Source organism: Biomphalaria glabrata, chromosome 6 (assembly GCF_947242115.1).
Source record: "Biomphalaria glabrata chromosome 6, xgBioGlab47.1, whole genome shotgun sequence".
In the NCBI taxonomy this organism is placed as follows: Eukaryota; Metazoa; Mollusca; class Gastropoda; family Planorbidae; genus Biomphalaria; species Biomphalaria glabrata.
Window position 1 is genome coordinate 7,593,492 of NC_074716.1, and position 21,775 is coordinate 7,615,266.

Here is a 21,775-nt window from a genome sequence, read left to right on the forward strand (position 1 = left end):
AATCTCGTACTAGATCTAGTTGACAATTTTCTTAATTACTGTAGACCTATTCAAATTAGATTAATAATAACTCTCCAGATTATTAAGTTTTAAGTTAAATCTAGCTGATTTGATTTAACCCTCTTTATATTATTATTAAGATCATAATTATTTATGAAATCGTTTCCGAAACTATATTATATTATTATAAAAAGTAATTCAATGTTGTTATTTTTTGTAGTTCTAGAATTATGGTCTTGAATAAAAATAACAATAATAATTTAAAAAAAAAAACATTGGCCAATGAGCTGACGTCATAACACGGAAGTCAACAAACATTCTATAAATAAATCTATGAGTAAAAACATTGTGTCACAAGAAAAGTGTTATTCTACTCTACTCTACTCTCTAGGTTCCAGATCTAGCCTAGAAAATCTAGATATCTATTTAGATTATATAGAATAGATCTAGCACCAGATCTGCAAGTTTTCTCATTTTGCCATGTATGTGTACTAGATCTATCTACTAACTAACCTTACTTTGCTTACTAAAAACTAAGTTACTAGAAAGACTTCTGAAAGTAATACTAGTACTACTACTAGTAATAGTTACAATTATACAAACGGAAACGGTAACAATATGAATAAACAATGAATAGTACTAGAATCTAGATCTAATTATCTAATACATTACAAGTCAGATCTAGATTTAGTAGTTAGATCTCTAGTACAGTTTTCACTCAGTAAGTGAGTAACTATACTACTATAGTGACATTATACTAATCTAGATCTATTGTAATTATAGTGACAATACTCAGTCATATAGTTATAGTCCCATAGTTGTCTATAGATAATATCAATAATCATAGTCTATACTTAATTAATACATACTACTAATACTAGCTTTAAAACTTACTAGACTTAGACACTAAGGTCTAAGACACCCTAATTTTTAGTAAGAGTAATTGACTTAGTTAGTTTAAGACAAGGAGTCTACTAGTCTTGAGTCTAAGAGATACTAATCAAAGTAACCATAGGCCATAGTAGTATACTTAATACTAGAATCTACTAGATTCTAGATCTAGATTCTAAGTTAAGACTTATTAGTAAAATAACTAAGACTAAGAGTACACTTACACACCTTTGCCTTTAAAAAATACACACTCCACAGTATCAGTAAGAGTTTAAGAGAAAGAGTAGAGTACTAAAGAGTTTTTTAAACTAAAAGTAATAAAACTACTTATAAGACTTATACTAAAATAAAAAAAAATAGAGTAGACTAAGACTGACTAAGAGTAATAGTATAAGTGTAAGAGGTACTAGACTAGATTATCACTAGAACTATATCATGATGAGTATGTCTAGACTCTAGATCATACTAGATGTATTATTAAATTGTATACCCATGTACAATAAACAAGTAATCTAAACTGAAATTCTACTAGTCTACACATAACTTGAACTAAACTTAAGACTACTTTTAAACTTAACTGGTGACATAATACACTATTACAGTCTACTACTTATTTACTAGATTTACTTTAACTTATAATATTTAGACACTTTAGTTTAGTGTAAATGTCTTGTCTTATATAAATATAGAATAATATAGATCCATCTATTCTATAATCTAGGTCTAGATAGATCGCTAGTAGTACTAGTAGTAGTAGATCTACAGTCTATATAATAATATAATCTCTTGAGTCTCTATAAAAATACTTCTTTATTTAATTAATTTTATTATTATAGTGTATTGTAGATCTTTGTTATTGATCTACTAGTTAGAATTACATCTATGTAGTTAAATGTAGTATCATGCAATCAATGTAGATCTATGTCAATTGTTGCTATGAGTCTATCTAATCTATGTGTTAAGAATCTAATCTAGCGCAGTAATCTAGACTCTATAATACTCTTATCTTATATGATACAGACGTTACTTCATTTAATTTAAAAATTCATTATAAATGTCATGTAGACATTGATTTAGTCTATCAGTATCATCAATAATGCCATCTTTAATAGTTTTTTTTTCTATACTTCTAATGTTCTATACTATTCACTATTCTAGATAGATTTAATAGATCTAGAATCTAGTTCTAGTTATTTTCTAGATCTAGAGATATAGCCTATTACTATTACTAATTGTCAGTATCACTCCATTATATAGAGATATAATAATCATATTCCTTAATCTGTATTCAGTATATATAATCTCTAGATCCCTGTTTGCAGTTTTCTCGCTTTGGCCTCCATGTTATTGTAACTCTTGGTATTAGTAGTTCAAGTTCATTCTGTTGGAGGACATACCCCACAAATCTCATACGACGTTCAGTCACAACCTCATTGAGTGGTCAAGTCCCATTTCGGCATAGGATTTCCTCTTTTTTTTTTGATATACGATCTTTGTAAATGACTCATACTATAAGATCTGTCTCAGCCATTTTTGTTGAACCATGTTTAGTCTTTTCTCAAATTTGGCAGATGACTTCCATGTCTCACTTAACCTCAACCTCCCAATAAATATATATCTAATAGAATTGATCTAAAAACGATTGGTTTTCTTTTAGATAAATGTAGGATATCTAATTTTTTGATGAGGCCTAATAATAAAAATTGTATATATATAAAGCGCTGTTAACAAACAAAATATAGGCTCAAGGTGCTGTAATAACATTACAAACACAAACATGAGAGCTACAATGGCATCTGTAGGAGACCTATCTCATGTTCATTTTATTAAATCAGAGCCATGTCTTTTTCAGTTTTTGCTATTCAGTTGTCTATCTTTATATTTTTAAAATTTAAAAAAAAAATTAAATCATTTTTTTCCCCTTAACACTTCTTAAAATTTGATTACTCATTTCTGACATGGGACTTGGACTACTGGGTCTGGCTTTTAAAAGCTGTGCTAATCTGATGTTTATTCTGTAATGTGACAGTCATATGTACAATAGGTTCATGATCTTATTGCTTAGTATTTACATTTTTTTTAAAATTATCTTACAGGTTGGTGAAATTTGCATAGAGGAAAATTTGAAATTCATCTGTGCCCTTTTTTCCTATTGGAGTCTCAGTATAAAAAAATCAATTCTTGTTTAAAACAACCACAAAAAAAAGCCTACAAACAAGTCATCATCTGTTATCTCTTTTATAAGTTGTAAACACAATCCATCACCACAATGCCTCTCGAGTTTCTCTTTGGTCGTAAAAAGACCCCGGAAGAAATGCTGAGACAAAACCAGAGAGCTCTGAATAAAGCAATGAGAGATCTTGATAGGGAAAGACAAAAGATGGAGCAGCAGGAGAAGAAAGTGATTGCAGATATAAGAGCAATGGCCAAAAAAGGCCAGATGGTAAGTGTCTTTTTTTGTGATGATTCTTTTTTAAGTTATTGCAGATATAAGAGCAATTGCCAAAAAAAGGCCAGATGGTAAGTGTCTTTTCAAGATGATTCTTCTTGCTCATTCTTTCAGTGCTGATCATTAGGTTCTCTTCTTCTACAATATTTCAAGGATAGATATTTCTAACCCCCCCACAATTCAATATATCCCTTTTTGTGACAAAAGTAGAGAATTTGACAACTCAGATCCAAATAACATGATTCTTTAATGAGCCTAATAAATTAACAGCCAATACTATACAATTTTAAACACCCAACACTGACTGTACAAATGCTTCACTGTAGGTATATGTACTGCTGTACTAAACTCTACTGGTCTCTCTGTCTCATACTGGACTCACTCTACTGGCCTGTCTTACTGTTCGTTTTAGATCACCCAATGACCATATCATGGGTGTTTTACATGGGAAGTATTTACAAGTCCGCTCATGGTACGCAGACCTGTGTAACTTGTAGTTGTAGTAAACTAGTTTAAGTTTTGGTCGAAATTGTGTTAATTTTAATAAAAATCTTTGAAGTGATTACATTTACTAAACTGTCATTTTTTTTTCAAATACAGGATGCTGTAAGAATCATGGCTAAAGACTTGGTACGAACCCGGAGGTATGTTAAAAAGTTCATTTCCCTAAGAGCAAACATTCAAGCTGTGTCCTTAAAAATACAAACCCTCAAGGCTAATAACACAATGGCTCAGGCCATGAAAGGAGTCACCAAAGCAATGGCAACAATGAACAGACAGGTTAGTTTTACCATAAAATCATTGCTTTTTTACCCTTTTTTTTTTTTATCCCTTAGTCAAGGAAGCTGTTTGTCACAAAAACCAGTTGCTTTTATTTCTCTCACCATGCATCTTTCTACATTCTACATGACTACAACTACACTTTTTCACCTATTATTATATTAATAACACAAGAAAATAAAAAAAAGAAAAAAAGCTTATATTAAGTGTATCAAGTAGTTTGGATCAGTTGTATATTAAGTGTATCAAGTAGTTTGGATCAGTTGTATATTAAGTGTATCAATTAGTTTGGATCAGTTGTATATTAAGTGTATCAAGTAGTTTGGATCAGTTGTATATTAAGTGTATCAAGTAGTTTGGATCAGTCGTGTAATTAAATCTGTAATAGATCTAGACTAACAATAATAAATCTGCGATTATAAATTTTTGTACCAATTGTTTTGTTTAGCTCAATTTCATGCTTTTAGCTTTCTCAATATGCTATGATCCTATCACTTGTCTGTACCAGTTGGAAAGGGGTGAGTGGTGAAAGAACAGGGTGTCAGGGGGATCGTTTTTAAAATGTATTTATAAAAAAGGTGAACTACTTGAATTCCAACTTGTGGGCTAAAGCCTTCTCAAGCCAACATAGTAACCACTCTGCTAGTGAAGAGTTAATGAACATGGAAGATTGTATAGTTATCGTTTCTATTTCATGTTTATGTTCATTAAGATTCAGCTGACAACCTATTAAGGGGACTAATTCAGCTTATATCAGGAATTCAGTCACAATTAATTTCCCTTGTTCGAGATACCATACAAAATTTTTTTTTTATGATTCTTGTCTTGACAGATAAAAGAAATAATTGTGCAAAATTTCAGCTTGATCCAAGTTGCAAGTGTGAGACATCATGTGTACAAACTTTTTACCAGACAGACAGAGTTGATATAAACTTTGTAAAAAAAAAAAAAATAACTTGATATTTGTTCTGTTTTTACTTTAGCTGAAATTGCCACAGATCCAGAAGATTATGATGGAATTTGAGAAACAGTCAGAAATTATGGACATGAAGGAAGAAATGATGAGTGATGCTATTGATGATGCTCTTGGTGATGAAGATGATGAAGAGGAAAGGTAAAAAAAAACACAGCAGATAAAGTCTGTGTACTTGATGAAGCTAAACTAACAGATCTTTAAAGACATTTTAACATTTAAAAAAAATATGGTTTATTATTTATTATTAGTTTGTTAACATTACCTATTTTTGTTATTTTAGTGACGCCATTGTATCGCAGGTGTTGGATGAATTAGGGTTACAGATGGCTGATGAAATGTCAGGTATATTAATCAATTGTTTTTACTTTCTTAGACTGCCAAAGTGTTGCAACATATGCCTAGATGACAGAACTTGTGTCTTTTGTAAAAAAATAAAACTGAATTTTTTAATGTAAGGAATAGGGATACAGTCAAATTTTCAAAAATATTAAAAGCAAACAAATTTTGAAAACAAAAGATTTTATCATGTTTGAGAGACAATTCTACTCCAGATACTAATAGTCCTACTTAATAATTATTGAGTGTGTTGGAGAGAAACATGGATTGGGTAAATCCATCTGTAAATTTATCCATTAGCATGCATTCAAAAATGAAAGATGCTTAGTTATAATTGTAGCAAGAGTTTGATTGAAAACTATTCTCAATCATGTCTTTTTAATTCATTTTATTTCCCCTCATGCTCAGGTTTGCCAAGTACAGGCAAAACAATATCTGCTGGGGAAAGCAGCAGGGCACCTCAAGCGGCCGCTGCAGTGGCTGACGCAGATGCAGATCTTGAAGCCAGATTAGACAATTTGAGAAGACAATAGTTCCGGCACAAACCTTGTGTAATCTTTGTTGTGTACAGGCTTTCTATTTTAGAATCATGTCTATTATAAGCAACAATTATTTGTCTTTTTTTTTTAAAGTATTGTAATAAGTTTTGTTTTTGTCTTGTACACAAGTACTAAGACTAATCAATCATACCAGTGGTTCCCAAACTTTTTTTTATCTGGCAGACCCCTTGGAAATCCTCATAGACCTCTGGGGGTCTATATAGACCACTTTGGGAATAACTGAATTATACCAATTAGAGACTTGTATATATTCATTTGTAGTTTTTGAGTTAAATCCAAATTAGCAAAAATGTTTTTTCTTCAAAGATCTAGTTTTTTTCATATTCCAAACAGCTCTTTTAATTTTAGCCATTCATTAATTAGTTACTTTAAAAGTTTGTTACATTGAACTATGTATCTCCAAGTATTTGATAAAGATAGAATAGACATTTTGCTTTTGTAGCTTCTCTTACTAACATTTTTTTTTTTTTTTTAAAGTTGATAGTTTTATAACAGAGCCCTGTAATTCTACCATAAGAAGTGAATGTGAAATTTCTTTTATTGCTCTGAGATGTATGTGTGTGTGTGTGTGTGTTGTTTGCTAATAATTATTAGCTGCATTTTGATCTAAAACTATGAAGCTTGATTAAAATCTTGCATTATTGAAATGTATGGGATCCAATTATTTATCTTTAGTTCAATTCATATTTTACATTTGTGTTATCTCCCCTTCTAGTTCTATAATTACCCAGACCATAACTTGATGTTTAACTTTGTAAAAATAGCTTTATGCTTCTCCAAGTTGCATCTAGTGGCAAGCTTTAGTCATGCAGCATTAGGGGAAGCGGCTCATTCGGTCTGCTACTTTCAGCATTTACTTGAGTGGTGTACAAGTCTTGTGATCCTGAAATGGGCTAGTTGTCAACTAGGTCATATCTTGGTCAGTGTTTTGTATGTGTATGCCTTCTTCACTCATGCTGACCATCTGTTGTAAATATGTTGTTCTTTTTAATCCTTAAAAAGTATAAACACTAGAAGTACATTTTGTCATTTAATTGTATCTACTGCACATTTTATGTGTGTGTTTGTGTATATATATATATATATATATGACTAAGCAAAGCTTGTGTGTTATTCTTTGGAGAGAACCATTGAGTAAGCAAGAGGGGAAACAAATTCTTGATCGTTCTTCCAGTCACTAGCAATATTCCTTATTTTTAGTAATAGACAAGCTAGAAAATTTACATTTGTATTTCTATTAAGGTTCTATTTAAGAATAGTTAACAGAATAGCAGTAAAGAGGGGAAAATAGATTTTAGTAGGAAAAGTAGATGGTTAAAGTGGGAATATCTTGGTTTTAAAAATGTAATCAATTGTGTACTATTGAGATGATACAATTCTAAAAAAAAAAAAAAAAAAACATCAGTAGTGCTCTGTTCTGCTTAATAAGTGCTTTCTGTATATGTTCATTAATGATGTTATACAAAACAGTATGTGCATTGTTTTGTAGCTACATGATCACTAAAAGTGGCATTATTGAAATATCTATTCTGCACAAGGTATAGAAGTAAAAAAAAAAAAACCAAAATGAAATACAGTTTGACTTTTAAACATTTATATTTATTTAAAAAAAATATCTATTGCACATCAATTGTGTGTGTGTTTGCTCACCTCTACAGACTGTTTACATGGCCCTGGTTCCTAATTAACACAAACAGTATTCTGTTTAATATTTACATTAACAACTACAGAAACTGAGCATCAACAGGGCCATGATTAGTTTACATCAGTGACACGTGGAGCACACTTCATTTGGAATACAATCTTCAATATGTAGGCTATATATATACACACTATATACTGAATCAGACATTAATATTTACCATCTGGCCAAGGAAAGCTATGCAAAGACCTGCATAAATATTGATTCATCAACACAACTATTTGACATATTCAGCAAGGGAGAAACACTACCCTAAAGACCCAGTACCTTGTGCACATGAACTGACTGTATGTTTAAAACAAAAGTTTATAAGACACAACACAAGTTTACAAACTAAACATCTACAATTTATGTTTTTGTATTGAAAAAATTACTTTTTGAAAGTCACTTCTGTTTGTTTGGTTGGGAAAAAAAACAACAAACTAATCATAAAAAAAAAAAGAGTTACACAATTATTGTGTCATTATACTTAGATTAATTCATTTATATTAAATATACAAGCAGGAGTGGTGGCTGAGTGGTTTCTGAACCGGGGGTCCTGGGATTTGTCATTTCTGGATCTTTGGCCACCTCTTTAGTTCACCCAGCTCTAATGGGTACCTACCTGACATTAATTGGGGAAAAGTAAAGGCGGAAGGTCATTGTGCTGGCCACAGGACACCCTGCGTTAACTGTGGGCCACAGAAGCAGATGACCTTTACATCATCTGCCCTATAGATTGCAAGGTCTGAAAGGGGACCTTTCCTTTTTGTCTTTTAATATACAAGAACATCAAAATGGAATATGTCTCACATTGATAAATATTAACCATTTCACCACTTTGAAATATATATAGAACATTACAGTTATTTCAGATTAAGATGTAGGTCAGTGACATCCAGGAGTACTTACAAAATGCAAAGAAAAATATGACTGATCTGCACACATAAATTACTAAAACTATTTAATTGACTAGGTGTCTAAATAAACAGGACAATGGTACATGGGACAAAACTATAGCTGACAATTCAATATTGAGATTTTATTATATTTTCTTAAGTAGATTTCAAAGAGTCTTAAACTACTTCAAAGAAATGTAAAATCTATGAATAAAGTTCAATGGTTTGCAAAGACATTGTTAGCTAAAAGTTGTGGGGAAATATCGGAATAAAAGAAGTCTCCTACCAGTTTTAATCCTTAATAATATTTCCTCAAGTACCAGTACACATTTGAAGTGAATTCTTACACTGAATATTGTAATTCCATAGATTCCTCATAATATTTTGTATTAGACCCAATTTCACATTAAGTAATTTTGAGATCAATTGTGTATTGTTTTATACACCCAGAAATCTATCACAGAAGAATGTTTTAAGAATATAAAGAAAAAATGTATTATTATTAATTCAAATTTTTCACTTCAGAAATTAGTAGCAAAAAATTTACAGACACTATTTCAGTTTGTGATTGCTAAACAAACTGAGTATTTCAGTTTGTGATTGCTAAACAAACTGAGTATTTCAGTTTGTGATTGCTAAACAAACTGAAGGTATTGCATTTCTTTGTGAAGTTGTGTAAAAATATTTTAAAATCAATTTTATAGCATTTATGAAATAATTTATTCTATTTTTCCTACTTTTTAATATCAAATATGGCTATTATTTACATTGTGGTTTATTAGCACAAAAAAGTCTCTTTATTGACCATCAGTCAAGTGTGCATCATAAAAAGTTTTTAGTTCTGAGATTTCTGCCTTATCCAAGAGAGTTTCCAGTTGCTGTAACTCCATTTCTTTGGCCTAGAAATAAAACAAAGAATGACTACAAATAAAACAAGTAATACAAATTCAAGCTTAGTTTGTGGTAACAAATTGAAGCATATGGGGAAACCTTAACATTGCTTATAATATGTGACCTGAAGTATATCATAAGGTTTGCAATTTTTACATTTAGAACCTCCAACCAATTTTTATAACTCCGCCATAGGACAGTCCCAAGCCCCGCTGAGAAAGGAGGAGGGGACAGCCCAGGAACACACAGGAGCACTAAGACTTGGAAGCAGATGGGCAAGATGTGGGGACAGTTGGAAAGAGGCGGTCAGAACTGAGATGCCTGGAGGAAGCTGTTAGGTGTCCTATGCCCCAGAAGGGACCACAAGCAGAGATGGGATGAGATATCCATTTTTTATGGGGAAAAAAATAAACAGAAAAGGCAAGGATTCTTTTCTGAAAATAAACATAAAATTGTAAAATTATAATAAACAATAAACTAAAAAAAATGATTCTGCAACAATAGATTCTTCAGGTAAGAATAATCTACACCTTGCTACCACATGTGCCCAGACTAAAACTTAAGGGATCATCCCAGCATTTAAATTGATTTTTATTTTTGCACTCAAATGAGAAATGAATTGTTCTGTTCATCTTTACTTTAGCATCTATTTGCTCACTATCATCTAAACCTTTTGTCAGGCAATAAATCTTGCCCTAAATTATCTTTAGTAAAGATGAACAGAACAATTCATTTCTCATTTGAGTGCAAAAATGAAAATCAATTTAAATGCTGGGATGGTTTAGTGAGCAAATAGATGCTATCTTACTAGATTTTTCCAAGGCTTTTTCACCTTTGGTGAAATCGCTAAATATAGAAAGCCTTCAGGATAGAACACTCAAAATTAAAGTAGCAATTATACATAAAACACTGAACCATAATCTTCAATAAAAAAACAAAATCTAATAAAATACTCAGAAAGACACAAAGATAAAGGCACATTCCTCGTTTCATATGCTAGGACAAATTTGTACAAATGCTCCTTCTTCCCTAGTGCTATTAGAGCATGGAATGGGTTGCCTGAGCTAGCCAGGAAAACCAGTGACTTAGCAGAATTTAGGTTATTGGTTAATATGCATGACTAAATGCATGATGCGTAGGAAATAATCATCTTCTTTTTTGAAGTAATGTCTATATTATAAAAGATAAGAAGACAATCAATGGGGCTTGAAGATGCACTTTATAATATTTCAGTTTTAGTTTTCTTAGCTGCTTATTGACTGGCTAGTTAGTATAGACTGGACAGCGCAGCCACAGGAAATACTGTATTCCTCATTAATCTTCGGACTTGAAGACAAGCCTTTTTATTAATTGAATGGCTAACAAAGGGACTTTTTTTAGGGTGTGACACTAAGACTACTGTAAGTCAAATTTGTTTTTAAAAAGCCTACAAATAAATTACCTTCAGCGTTCTTTGTAAGGAATGCAGCTTCCTGTACACTTCTACAGTAGCTGGATCAGAAACTTCCACCAGATCATTGGATGCTGTTATCTGGCTTTGTCTTTGTTTTATTTTATTCTTGCCATCAATAGTTAGATTCTGCCTCTCTATAGATCGCAGCATGGCATGCAGCTCTTCAGTACTGGTTCCTATTGAAGAATCTGGTAAGCAGACACATTGTGAATAGATGAATAAAATTAAAAATGAGAATGACAAATCAGTAAATTGTTAAATATGTCTGTTTGATCATACAAAAGTCATCCTTCAAGGTAAATGAAGGGAGCACGAAGAAGGGGTCTTGATATCCTATTAACAGCTGCTGACTGGGAAAAAATGGAGGGATTTGGTTACGCTGTCACAGTAACCCTTACAGTGAGAATTAAGGTTTAATTATGTATTGAAGAATCAAGGCAACTAATGTCGTTGTTGGGCCAAACACTTTTATTCATTCACCACTGGACGCCATCTTGGACAGGAACTTCTTGTTCACAACAAAAGACGCATAACTCACAATGACTAAGGGCTATAACTCACATATTTTAAGTATTAACATCCTAGCATTATAAAAGCGACTCAACTGACTTTTAATTTCTGCAAGTATAGGATGCTTCTTGGTTGCTGGTGACGTCTGAGGAGAGGACATGCTGTCTAAAGACTGACAACTGCCATGTATACTGCCATCTTCATCATCTCCTTCACTCTCACTATAGTATGCAGCCGCAGAGGCAGAAGCTGTCAGTACAAAGGTGATTTTACAGTCAAAATCTTATTAGTTTAATCACAAAACATTTTATTCAAATATATACTAACTAAATTAGCTTTATTTTATATATATATCATAACATTTAAACAATGAATCCATTTATAAACAAAATCTATGGAACTGGGGGAAAAAATCTATTCAAAGGTTTCCACATCTCTTTTAACAATTATTTTATGTGACATTAAAAATAAGCCAATATTGTATTCTTGTTGTCAAGCCACCTCTGCAAAGATCAACAGTAGTTTCAGGATTCCCCCTTTCCTGTCCCTAAGTCTATTGAAACTTTAAGGCACCACATATGATCTGTCCATCTCTCTATGTCTTTCGCCAGGATTAATGTTCCTTTCACAGAGCTTCATGTTATTCGGTCTCCCATGACTTTATACATTTTTTCAAGAAGTATAAAAGTCAAAGGGCAGTGCTGAACATTCATGTTTCACTGTATTTAACTTGGCAAAGAATCAGTTATGTGCAAGGCTAGTAAGCATGTGTATTGACGCCTATACTATTTTCTTGAAAGGCTAGCAGTTTATAAAAACTAAATCCTTTTAGCTCAAAACAGCCCTTGAAATTTCTGCATACAGTGCAAATGGTACCATAAAATTGGTTTTAATGGGGTTTTTTTTTGAGGTTATGCAGCCCATGGGCAGGTATGGTGAGAGTGAATGTGTTATTTCTTTGTTACTATTGTAGTATGAAAAAGTTAAATCCCTTTGTTTATATCCCCAGGCATGAATATGAACAGTATACAGGTGATGGTTTTGAATGTGAGTTTTCCTTGTATGATAGAGAGAAATTGTTTTTCCTCGACTGGGTTTTTTTGTGTATTAATATTTCATGAGAGTGGCTGTCATTTTTGTGCTCTATCGGATATTAAAGTATTATTTTTATTTCCATGGATATCTGGAGTTTAAGTTGAATTTAATCTAGTATTATCTTATTGTTATTGAGTAACGAGCCTAACGAGCCAAGTAATAAAAGAACCTGACAGTGTCAAAAACTTATATTAACTTAAAGGCTGAAAAAGGTAGGGCACTATGTAAACTAAAAGCAGCTTACAGTGAAAAAAAAACACTAAAAAACTTTATTTGAAAATCTCCAATATTGGGAATAAGATAAGATTGGTAACTACAGTGATGACAGAATGACTGATTGTGATATAAAGTGCATAAAATGAGAGTCCAATTTTTGTTTTTAACTTACTTTTGGAGTCTATGGAAGAAACTGAAGGATGCTCAACTCTGACTGTGGGTAACTCTGTATTTGATACATTCTTAAAATTCTGAGAATAACTAATGGCTGCCAAACCCATTTTGTTCATCCACCTGAGAGAGACAATAAATTAAACATTGTCAAACTTTGAAATCTATAGCACTGTAAAAAAAACAGAAATTAAACTGAATTAACTTTTTAAAAATTAATTTGGATTAATAAAAAAAAAAAAAATTTTTTGATAATGTGTGTGTGGCACATCTCACTTGAAGCGCTATTTGATATTTTTGAGGTAGAATTTCATTTTAAAGTCTGGTTGGGGAAGCATTTCTGTAAAGCTAGAAATTATTAGTAACAGTGTTTATATGCAATATACTTTTAGTCCAGATTTTTAAAAAATACAGTTTCTAGAAGACCTACAAAATTTTTGAATTTATCTTTAGTATATCGATGGGTTTAGGCAATTTTAGAAGTGACCCCGAAAAGTGTACTTCTTAAACTTGAATACTTTAATAGTACAAAATAGCTCATTGCTTATTAATTTAATTCCACCGAAAAACTTTTCAAGGCGATTACTCAATGACATTTTAAGGCTTTGTAGTGCTACCATAGACAGTCAGAGGTAGAGGAAATATCCAGAAAAAAAAATGAGGAAAAAAGAGTTTACATTGGTTAGATATGAAATAACAATGTGAGAATAGGCCAGGAGGTGAAAGGAAAATGGGTGGTGGAAGTGGTAAAGGTCAATAAATCAGCTGGTACTAAAGAAAAGCATGCATATAACCTAACTTAAAAACCAGACAATATGAACATTTTATAATAGCTGGTTTCAATTTGATTAATTTAATTATTGAAGTCCATAATACCCCTCTTTAGCTAACATTTCATGTTGAATATGATATCACAGGATTAAAGCAGCTAATACCATCAAATCTTTTTTCAATTGGAGTTATTACTTACTTGCTCATATCTTCTTGTCTTTCTGAAGCAAAATGAAATGCTGTCCCTCCATTGTGAATCTTGAATGCACTGTTTAGGTAAAAAAAAATATGGGGCATTAGCTTTATGAGACGAGATATTTTATAGGCAGGAAGCCTATATAATAATTTTAAGAAAGTCAGGCATTTATCACATAATTTTCTGTAATTGTGCAAAGCAAGAAAATATTAGCTCTAGTCTGAATCTTACACAACAATCTGAACTATATCATTCAGATAACAATGAACCCTTAAGTTCAATTTTCAGACTTTTTTTTCAAACCACTAAAACCTCTGCTCTTTTCTATGTGTACAGAGAAAAAGTCCAAACATCTTTTCATGAACTCAAAATTTAAATATATATTTATACTAATTAACACTCATTTATATGCACTTTCTGAAATTGGAGTAAAATCAAATTTTGTTCACTTCCAAAAGATGAAAAAAAAGCTAATTTAAACATTTTGGTGACAATGATTTCAATTACAGCTTAAAACTTACAAAACCATACTTAAAAATGTGTGTATATTTCTAAGTATTTGAAGAGTTTACAATACTACAGTTGACTTAAAAAGTTCCTCATAAGGTTTTAAAACATTTATATTTAAGTTAAATTCTTTTGCAGTTCTGACACATTGAATAAAGGTAGTCAATATTTAGCCTACAATCAAAATAACAAAGAAATAACTATTTACCAATGTAAAAACAACACAGATACTACAAGTTTAAAAAAAAAAAGAAAAACCAAACTGGAATCGATAAAGAAAATAGTTTTAAAGAAAAAAAGTCTGGAAAGAAAGAACAAAACACATATATAAAAAAATTTTTCTGTCAAATATCAACTGTGCTGTAATTATACAATAGTGCCTTAAATCTCATCTTTTAAGACTGCTATTATTTTTCCAAATTTGAGATATTTATGACAATCTAGAAGGTAAAAATATTGTGTAAAGATAGAAAACAGTATGTCACAGTAAAAAATGCCCAAACAACAAGTAAAGCCAAAAAAAAACTTTAAAAAAAAAATGTTATTTAAAGAACAGATGCATTGGACTGAAAATTTAACCTATATTCTTTTTTTTTTCTAATAAAACATTAAATAAATGTAAAGATCATATACAAAAGTACTGAAGAACAACTGATCCTAGAGGAATGCTTCAGAAAGGACTGTAACAATCTTTGGATATAATGTCTTAAGTTGTAAAATATAAATTATGGTGGGGAAAATAAAATAAAGCCACAGATATACAACACCAAAATAAATGACATTAGACCATGATCACTTACCTAAAAACTCTTAAATAAGTACAAAAGTAAGTTATATTATTTTAACATTCTATTTATAAGATTGTATAAGCTAAATAGTTTGTGAAGAAAGAAAAACAGAAGAAATCTTTTTCTATAGAGAGATATAAACAAATCTTCCATACATTTCAGGTAACCTTTTACAATCATTTCATCTAATGATGCAGCTTATTGACGCTGTTGCATGAATGTGATTTTAATCTTACTTATATTACTAAGAAGTTGGTTTATTAAACTTTAAATAGCAAGTCTATGGCGAATTTTTTGTATATTAGGTTACCATTTAAATAGAAGAAAAAAGAAAAGAAAATTGTGGCAATTAACAATGAATAAACATTTATTTTGCACAATTAAAAATTACCATATCTTACACAAGGGGTCTTCAATTTACAAACCAAAAAGAAATAATTTTTATAAATAAAAAAAATAAATATCACACACAGACACATTTCTATTAAAATGATTATTTATGCAAATGAGTATACTTTAATTGCACTTTGTTCTACTCCAGGTTTAAATAGAGCTTAACATAAATCCACAATTATGGCCCCTATACTACAAGAAGATTGCAAATATACATATTCTATCATATTTAAAGCATGTCTATGTATCATATGCTAGAACAAGGAAAAATAACTTAAGATTTTACTTACAATTTTTTGGTTTTCAAATTAGGGGCTGGAGACACAAAAAATGCAGGTAAGTGTATAACTCCTTCGGCTGAGTCATCCTGAAGTAAAGAATGTATTCAAATAGCTAGTATTGACAAAAAAAAGATTTTGTATCTTCGCTCTGAAAGAAAATCATTTGATTCTTATACAGCCTTGTTGAACATCATTACAGACTTGCATGAGATATGCCAGAAATTTACCACTAAGGCTGATAGATTTACCTTGCATATAAGATAATACTTTAATACGGTTTTAAATCATTTATGGCAATAATAATAATAATAATAATAATTGAAGGCATCAAAAGACTGTTGGAGAAGTAAACTTCAGTGACTACACTATATATATCTTTTGTTAATATGGTGGAACATAGAGACTTTTTGCTAAAATTATTGTTTTTTATTAGCTTAACATTGTATGCATAAATCTTTAAAGATAAAAAAAACAAACTAGCTTTGAACTTGGAATTTAAAATGTCATGAGTTGGAAAACAAACTTCCATCAAAAACACTAGCTTTATTTGCTTTTAATGAAAGATTTTATGTAATTACGTACACAATTCCTCAGGTTTTTAGACATGTGGTAAATGGTTTTTGCTATCAGTTTTTAGGTTTGTGATAATTTTCATACATGACAATTTATTAAAAAAAAAGACAAAAGAATTTTCTCACATCTTTATGCTTGTAGTAAAACAAGTTGGAATTTTTCAGCACACACCAACGCTTGTCCCAATTCTTGGACAACGTCCCATGTTTCTGTTTCTTTTTGTACAGCCAACCTTCACATTCTCCTTGACCTAAATCTTTACAGGACACTCTGCGGTCTGCAAAATACACAACATTGACACACCTTTAATAATGAAATATTATGCATTCTAAGTATAAGAGTGGCAATAAAAAAAAATACTTACATACCCCTTAAATGCACAAGACAGAAACTATACCAATCTCTTATTATACAGAAATTATACCAATCTCTTATTATACAGAAACTATACCAATCTCTTATTATACAGAAACTATACCAATCTCTTATTATACGGAAACTATACCAATCTCTTATTATACAGAAATGATACCATTTTCTTATTATACAGAAATTATACCAATCTCTTATTATACAGAAATTATACCAATCTCTTATTATACAGAAATTATACCAATCTCTTATTATACAGAAACTATACCAATCTCTTATTATACAGAAACTATACCAATCTCTTATTATACAGAAACTATACCAATCTCTTATTATACAGAAACTATACCATTTTCTTATTATACAGAAATTATACCAATCTCTGAATATACAGAAATTATACCAGTCTCTTATTATACAGAAACTATACCAATCTCTTATTATACAGAAATTATACCAATCTCTTATTATACAGAAACTATACCAATCTCTTATTATACAGAAACTATACCAATCTCTTATTATACAGAAACTATACCAATCTCTTATTATACAGAAACTATACCATTTTCTTATTATACAGAAATTATACCAATCTCTGAATATACAGAAATTATACCAATCTCTTATTATACAGAAACTATACCAATCTCTTATTATACAGAAATTATACCAATCTCTTATTATACAGAAATTATACCAATCTCTTATTATACAGAAATTATACCAATCTCTTATTATACAGAAACTATACCAATCTCTTATTATACAGAAACTATACCAATCTCTTATTATACGAAACTATACCATTTTCTTATTATACAGAAATTATACCAATCTCTTATTATACAGAAACTATACCAATCTCTTATTATACAGAAACTATACCAATCTCTTATAATACAGAAATTATACCAATCTCTTATATACAGAAACTATACCAATCTCTTATTATACAGAAATTATACCAATCTCTTATTTGAAATGCCTATACTATTAATTAGCATAATTAAACTTAAGATGTTAAAGCAACCTTTAATAATTAATTATTGTTTGTCTGCTTAACACAACCAAGAGCGTAGAGAATTCCTTTCAAAATGCAGCATTTCTCTTACTCTTATTAATGAAAATTTGAAAAAAAAAACTATTTCAAGTAAATTACAAAACTTTTTAGACCGGTCACAAATGTCTGTATGAATGGATGCAAACATACTTACTTAGTTTGGTTTTCGTAGACGTCTTGGGCCTCATCTTAACACTCTGTGACTAAATAGAGAAACATTTTAAAACTTACTGATGTTCCTTTTAAAAAAAACAAACATTCATTTTAATGAGTTCATCTCTGTGTGACTTTAGATTCTATAAGGACGTTTGAAATGAACAACGATTTATCATGGTAAAAGTTGAGGGGCATAAGGACCAACCACTCATACTCCCCCTAATTGACTCAAGAATGCTCTAGAGATGAACATCCTTAAAGTAAGTGTAAAAATTAACTAGGACATAAAATCCTATTGGCATGAAGTATTTATCCACCACTATGAGCAATAACATTTTTGCACCTATCCCTCAGGACAGGATTTTTAATAGAAAATTGTCTGTTCTGTACTTAAGACTTAACTTGAGAGTTAGCAGCAGGAAAGAGAGTGTGTCATAACCACTTACACTTTCAGCAGGTATCGTCTGCAGGACTCCGCCTACTACAACATGATGAAATCTACACAGGAGCAAAATGGACACCAAATTACCAGATATACACATTCAAACGTACAATAAAAATGTTTAGTTTTTCTTTCAAACTTTGTTTTCTTTTATAACGTTTTATTTTAAAACTAAATAGTTTCAATAAGTACGACTCAACATTTATAACAATAGTAATAATAATAATCTTCATTATCTGTGAGGAAATTCGTTTTAAAGTTATGCATTACAAATTACAATTCAAGACCATAATCACTTTTTGTTGATATTAAAAACAACATTCAATTTTGTTAAATTATTACCTCTATTGTAATACTACAAAAGAAAACAATGCTTCATTGTTATATTTTGTACAAGTTAAGAGAGAGACTAACTTGAATATTTAACAGGACTTTACCAAAAAAAAATAAATTCATTTTTATATAAAATTAAAATAATAAAAACTTACATTTTTGGTTTATCAGGTTCAATAAGATCTTTAAAAAGAACATGTTTTTCAGACTTGTGTTGTTTATCAAACACATCATCATCTCCCATTTTGGATTCCTGAATGAATAAATAAAATGCACAAAAAAAGAAAGAAAAAATACGAATAAACCCATAAATTGTAGCATGCGCACATTATATTGCTAGTTGTAAATACTCTAAGAGTTCTTCTAAAGAAGTGCCATAATTTTTCCAGCCAAACGGTTTTGGGAAGCAGATTCACCTGACATCCAAAATGTAACAGCAGAAACCAGCACAAAGTTGAAGATAAAGTTTGATGGGGAAAAAAAGGTAAAAACCAAAGGATTCATGCTCTTAGTAAAACATCAATGAAATGAAAGTGACATCTGCTGAAATTCTTTATTTACTGCAAACATGATCAGGATCAAAGTGTTAACCTAGAAAAGTAACTTTTCTTATTGCGCTTGAAGAGTTATTCCATTGTCTTCACTAGGACCAGATCCTGAGAAGCGGCACATCATCAAGATGATGTTTAGACACTGACATTGTGATACTGGACATTTATATATGAAATTCAAATAGTGAGACATATTAACGCATGTCATGCTAATAACCTATTATTTATACTACGTTGGTGATGAAGGAAGTAACCTAGCACTTTTGAAATATCTGTGATGATGCTTATCTAAGAATGATCCCACATGGATAATAACTAACCTAAGACTTGTTCTATTTGACAAAGTGTGTCCTTCGCTCCTTCATCTTGTATCTCTATACACAAGATGATAGACTCTTCCAGTGTCATGATGTGCAAAGATGAAGTGTGAGGAAAGCTTATACACTTAGACCTCCACCTCTTCAACCATGACACACACAGTTTCATTAAGGCCAAGTGTTAATAGGCTGGCTTACACGTAACAGAGAGTGGAGAGTGTAGAGGGGGAAGCCAATAGCTATTCACTTCCTGGTTGGAAATAATCTTTTATGTTGCTGTACATTGTGTGTGTGTGTGTATGAATAAACATGTACACAGAACAAATGAGAAGTGATTGCGTGTGGCAGCATTCACCAGAACCTATATAAAGTGTTGGGTCATTAAAAGGTTGGTGAGTGGTTCGAGGGAGGGGGGGGGGGGGGTAGAGTAAGGAAAGGGGCTTCATTTTATTTATTTTTTTGTATCCCCTCTCTTTCTGTCAGCCTTACCCACATTTTCTGATTGATTTCACTTCCAATATTCTAGCCTCAACATGGTTAGTTCAAGTTCAGGCTAAAAAAAACATCTTTTAGCTGTTGCTTTCTTTTCAATGTATTTAAGTTTTCTTTTAAAACTTTCCTCATCATAAATTTACAAAAAAAATATTCTTTTTTAGATATTTGTTAATACTTTTAGTTTAAAAAAAAAAAAAAAAAAAAATGTATAAACAAATTGTGAGAATGTTGGCATTTTTCATATATAATTTTTTTTAAATTTATTTTTGATAGTCAAATAGTATGTTAGTAATTTTTTTGAAACATTTTTTAGACAGAGAGTGATGGATAGAGTGTTCTAATTAATTTTCAAAAAGTAAACATGTTAAAATGGTAAAAGGTCATTTTTAAGGTAAAAAGTAAAATATTTATATATAATTAATAACAGAAATGTATTTTAAATTTATAGTCCAAGATTATCACAATTTATCAGAATAAATTTGTTAAAATGGAAACAAAATATTTAAAAAAAAATTAACCAGAATGAAGGTGGAATGTGTGGCCATAAGGCATAAACTGCTAGGCTACCTATTGTTATGGAGTGTGTGTGCATGTCTTAATTGGCTGAATAGATTATGATGTAATCATGGGTAAGACCAATGCAGTCAAGAAGTAATATACAGAGATGATTGACTGATGAAAGCCAGCAGAAACTGAAGACTAAAAGAGACAGAAGGATGTGTGTTTCTTGTAGTTTTGATGAGTTTTTATTTGAATTCTTTAAGATGTTATTCTTTCACTTGTGTTTCTAAATTAAACTTGAATGATATATATAGATATATAATTGTTCATAAAAGTTAAAGCTTATTAAATCTGTAATAAGCAACTAAAAAGCCTACAATGGTTTAGTTGGACTAGCTGTCAGAGGCTGCAGTCTATCAACCTTGCAACCACACCTAACAGGGTGCCCAATTTCAAAACCTGAGTGACTTGAGTGCCCCAAGGCAGTGAGGAAATCTCTCACATACCCCCTTCCCCACATTCACACTAATAGTAATACAGAAATACGGTGCATTGAGTATATCAAAAGTAAAGTTCCCCTTTCAGACCTTGTGGTCTATAGGGCAGATGATGTAAAGGTCATCTGTTTCTGTGGCCTATGGTTAACAAGGGTGTCATGTGGCCAGCACAACGACCAACCGCCTTTACTTTTCCCTTACTAATGTACCCATTAGAGCTGGGTGGACTCAGAGGCGCCCGAAGGTCCCGAAATTAAAAATCCCAGTCTTCACAAGGATTCGAACCCCGGTCTGGAAGCCAAGCACTTTACCGCTCAGCCACCGCGCCTCCATTGAGTATATGGTAACAATATAAAAGAAATTCAAAATTGTTTTAAAAAAGGTCTAAAGATAAAAAATTCTTGAGATATTCATTTATTGATACAGAGGAGACAAAAATCATTTCGTCAACTTTACTAAGGGGGTAAGGGAATGAGATAGCAAAAAAAAAAGTAACAACATCCTATTATATAATACCATTGAATGAAACTCACCAGCTGATGAATTTGTTCCGAGTCCAAACGTTTGATCCTCACCAACTGAGGTAGGTCAGAGCGACCCTCATTGCCAGCTACCTCTGTGCTAATGACCT

At 31.1% G+C, this 21,775-nt stretch overlaps 2 protein-coding genes across 2 annotated transcripts in view; one reads left to right on the forward strand and one right to left on the reverse strand.

Moving 5' to 3' along the window:
- The first annotated feature begins 323 nt into the window (after window positions 1-323).
- LOC106066278 (charged multivesicular body protein 2a) lies at window positions 324-6,563 on the forward strand. Its single transcript, XM_056032018.1, has 6 exons — window positions 324-482; window positions 2,988-3,334; window positions 3,941-4,120; window positions 5,104-5,234; window positions 5,377-5,438; window positions 5,841-6,563. Exons 2-6 carry the CDS (start codon window positions 3,161-3,163, stop codon window positions 5,963-5,965), a joined length of 672 nt encoding a protein of 223 aa, XP_055887993.1. The 5' UTR covers window positions 324-482; window positions 2,988-3,160; the 3' UTR covers window positions 5,966-6,563.
- A 799-nt stretch (window positions 6,564-7,362) lies between these two features.
- LOC106072245 (CNK3/IPCEF1 fusion protein-like) overlaps window positions 7,363-21,775 on the reverse strand; it is a 47,227-nt gene continuing 32,814 nt past the window's right edge. The window contains exons 14-24 of the mRNA XM_056032007.1: window positions 21,678-21,773; window positions 18,939-19,036; window positions 18,455-18,506; window positions 18,007-18,055; window positions 16,543-16,694; window positions 15,854-15,930; window positions 13,879-13,947; window positions 12,910-13,031; window positions 11,526-11,675; window positions 10,905-11,104; window positions 7,363-9,471 (exon numbers count right to left, since the gene is read on the reverse strand). Coding sequence (XP_055887982.1) covers window positions 9,370-9,471; window positions 10,905-11,104; window positions 11,526-11,675; window positions 12,910-13,031; window positions 13,879-13,947; window positions 15,854-15,930; window positions 16,543-16,694; window positions 18,007-18,055; window positions 18,455-18,506; window positions 18,939-19,036; window positions 21,678-21,773 — 1,167 coding nt within the window. The 3' untranslated portion in view covers window positions 7,363-9,369. The remainder of the gene's footprint in view (window positions 9,472-10,904; window positions 11,105-11,525; window positions 11,676-12,909; window positions 13,032-13,878; window positions 13,948-15,853; window positions 15,931-16,542; window positions 16,695-18,006; window positions 18,056-18,454; window positions 18,507-18,938; window positions 19,037-21,677; window positions 21,774-21,775) is intronic.

What these genes read in the sequence shown, in the direction of transcription:
- LOC106066278 (XM_056032018.1), top strand. Translation starts at nt 3,161, where the DNA reads ATGCCTCTCGAGTTTCTCTTTGGTCGTAAAAAGACCCCGGAAGAAATG. An exon ending in TGGCCAAAAAAGGCCAGATG is followed by an intron (nt 3,335 to 3,940) that starts GTAAGTGTCTTT and finishes TTTCAAATACAG; the next exon opens with GATGCTGTAAGAATCATGGC. An exon ending in TGGCAACAATGAACAGACAG is followed by an intron (nt 4,121 to 5,103) that starts GTTAGTTTTACC and finishes TTTTTACTTTAG; the next exon opens with CTGAAATTGCCACAGATCCA.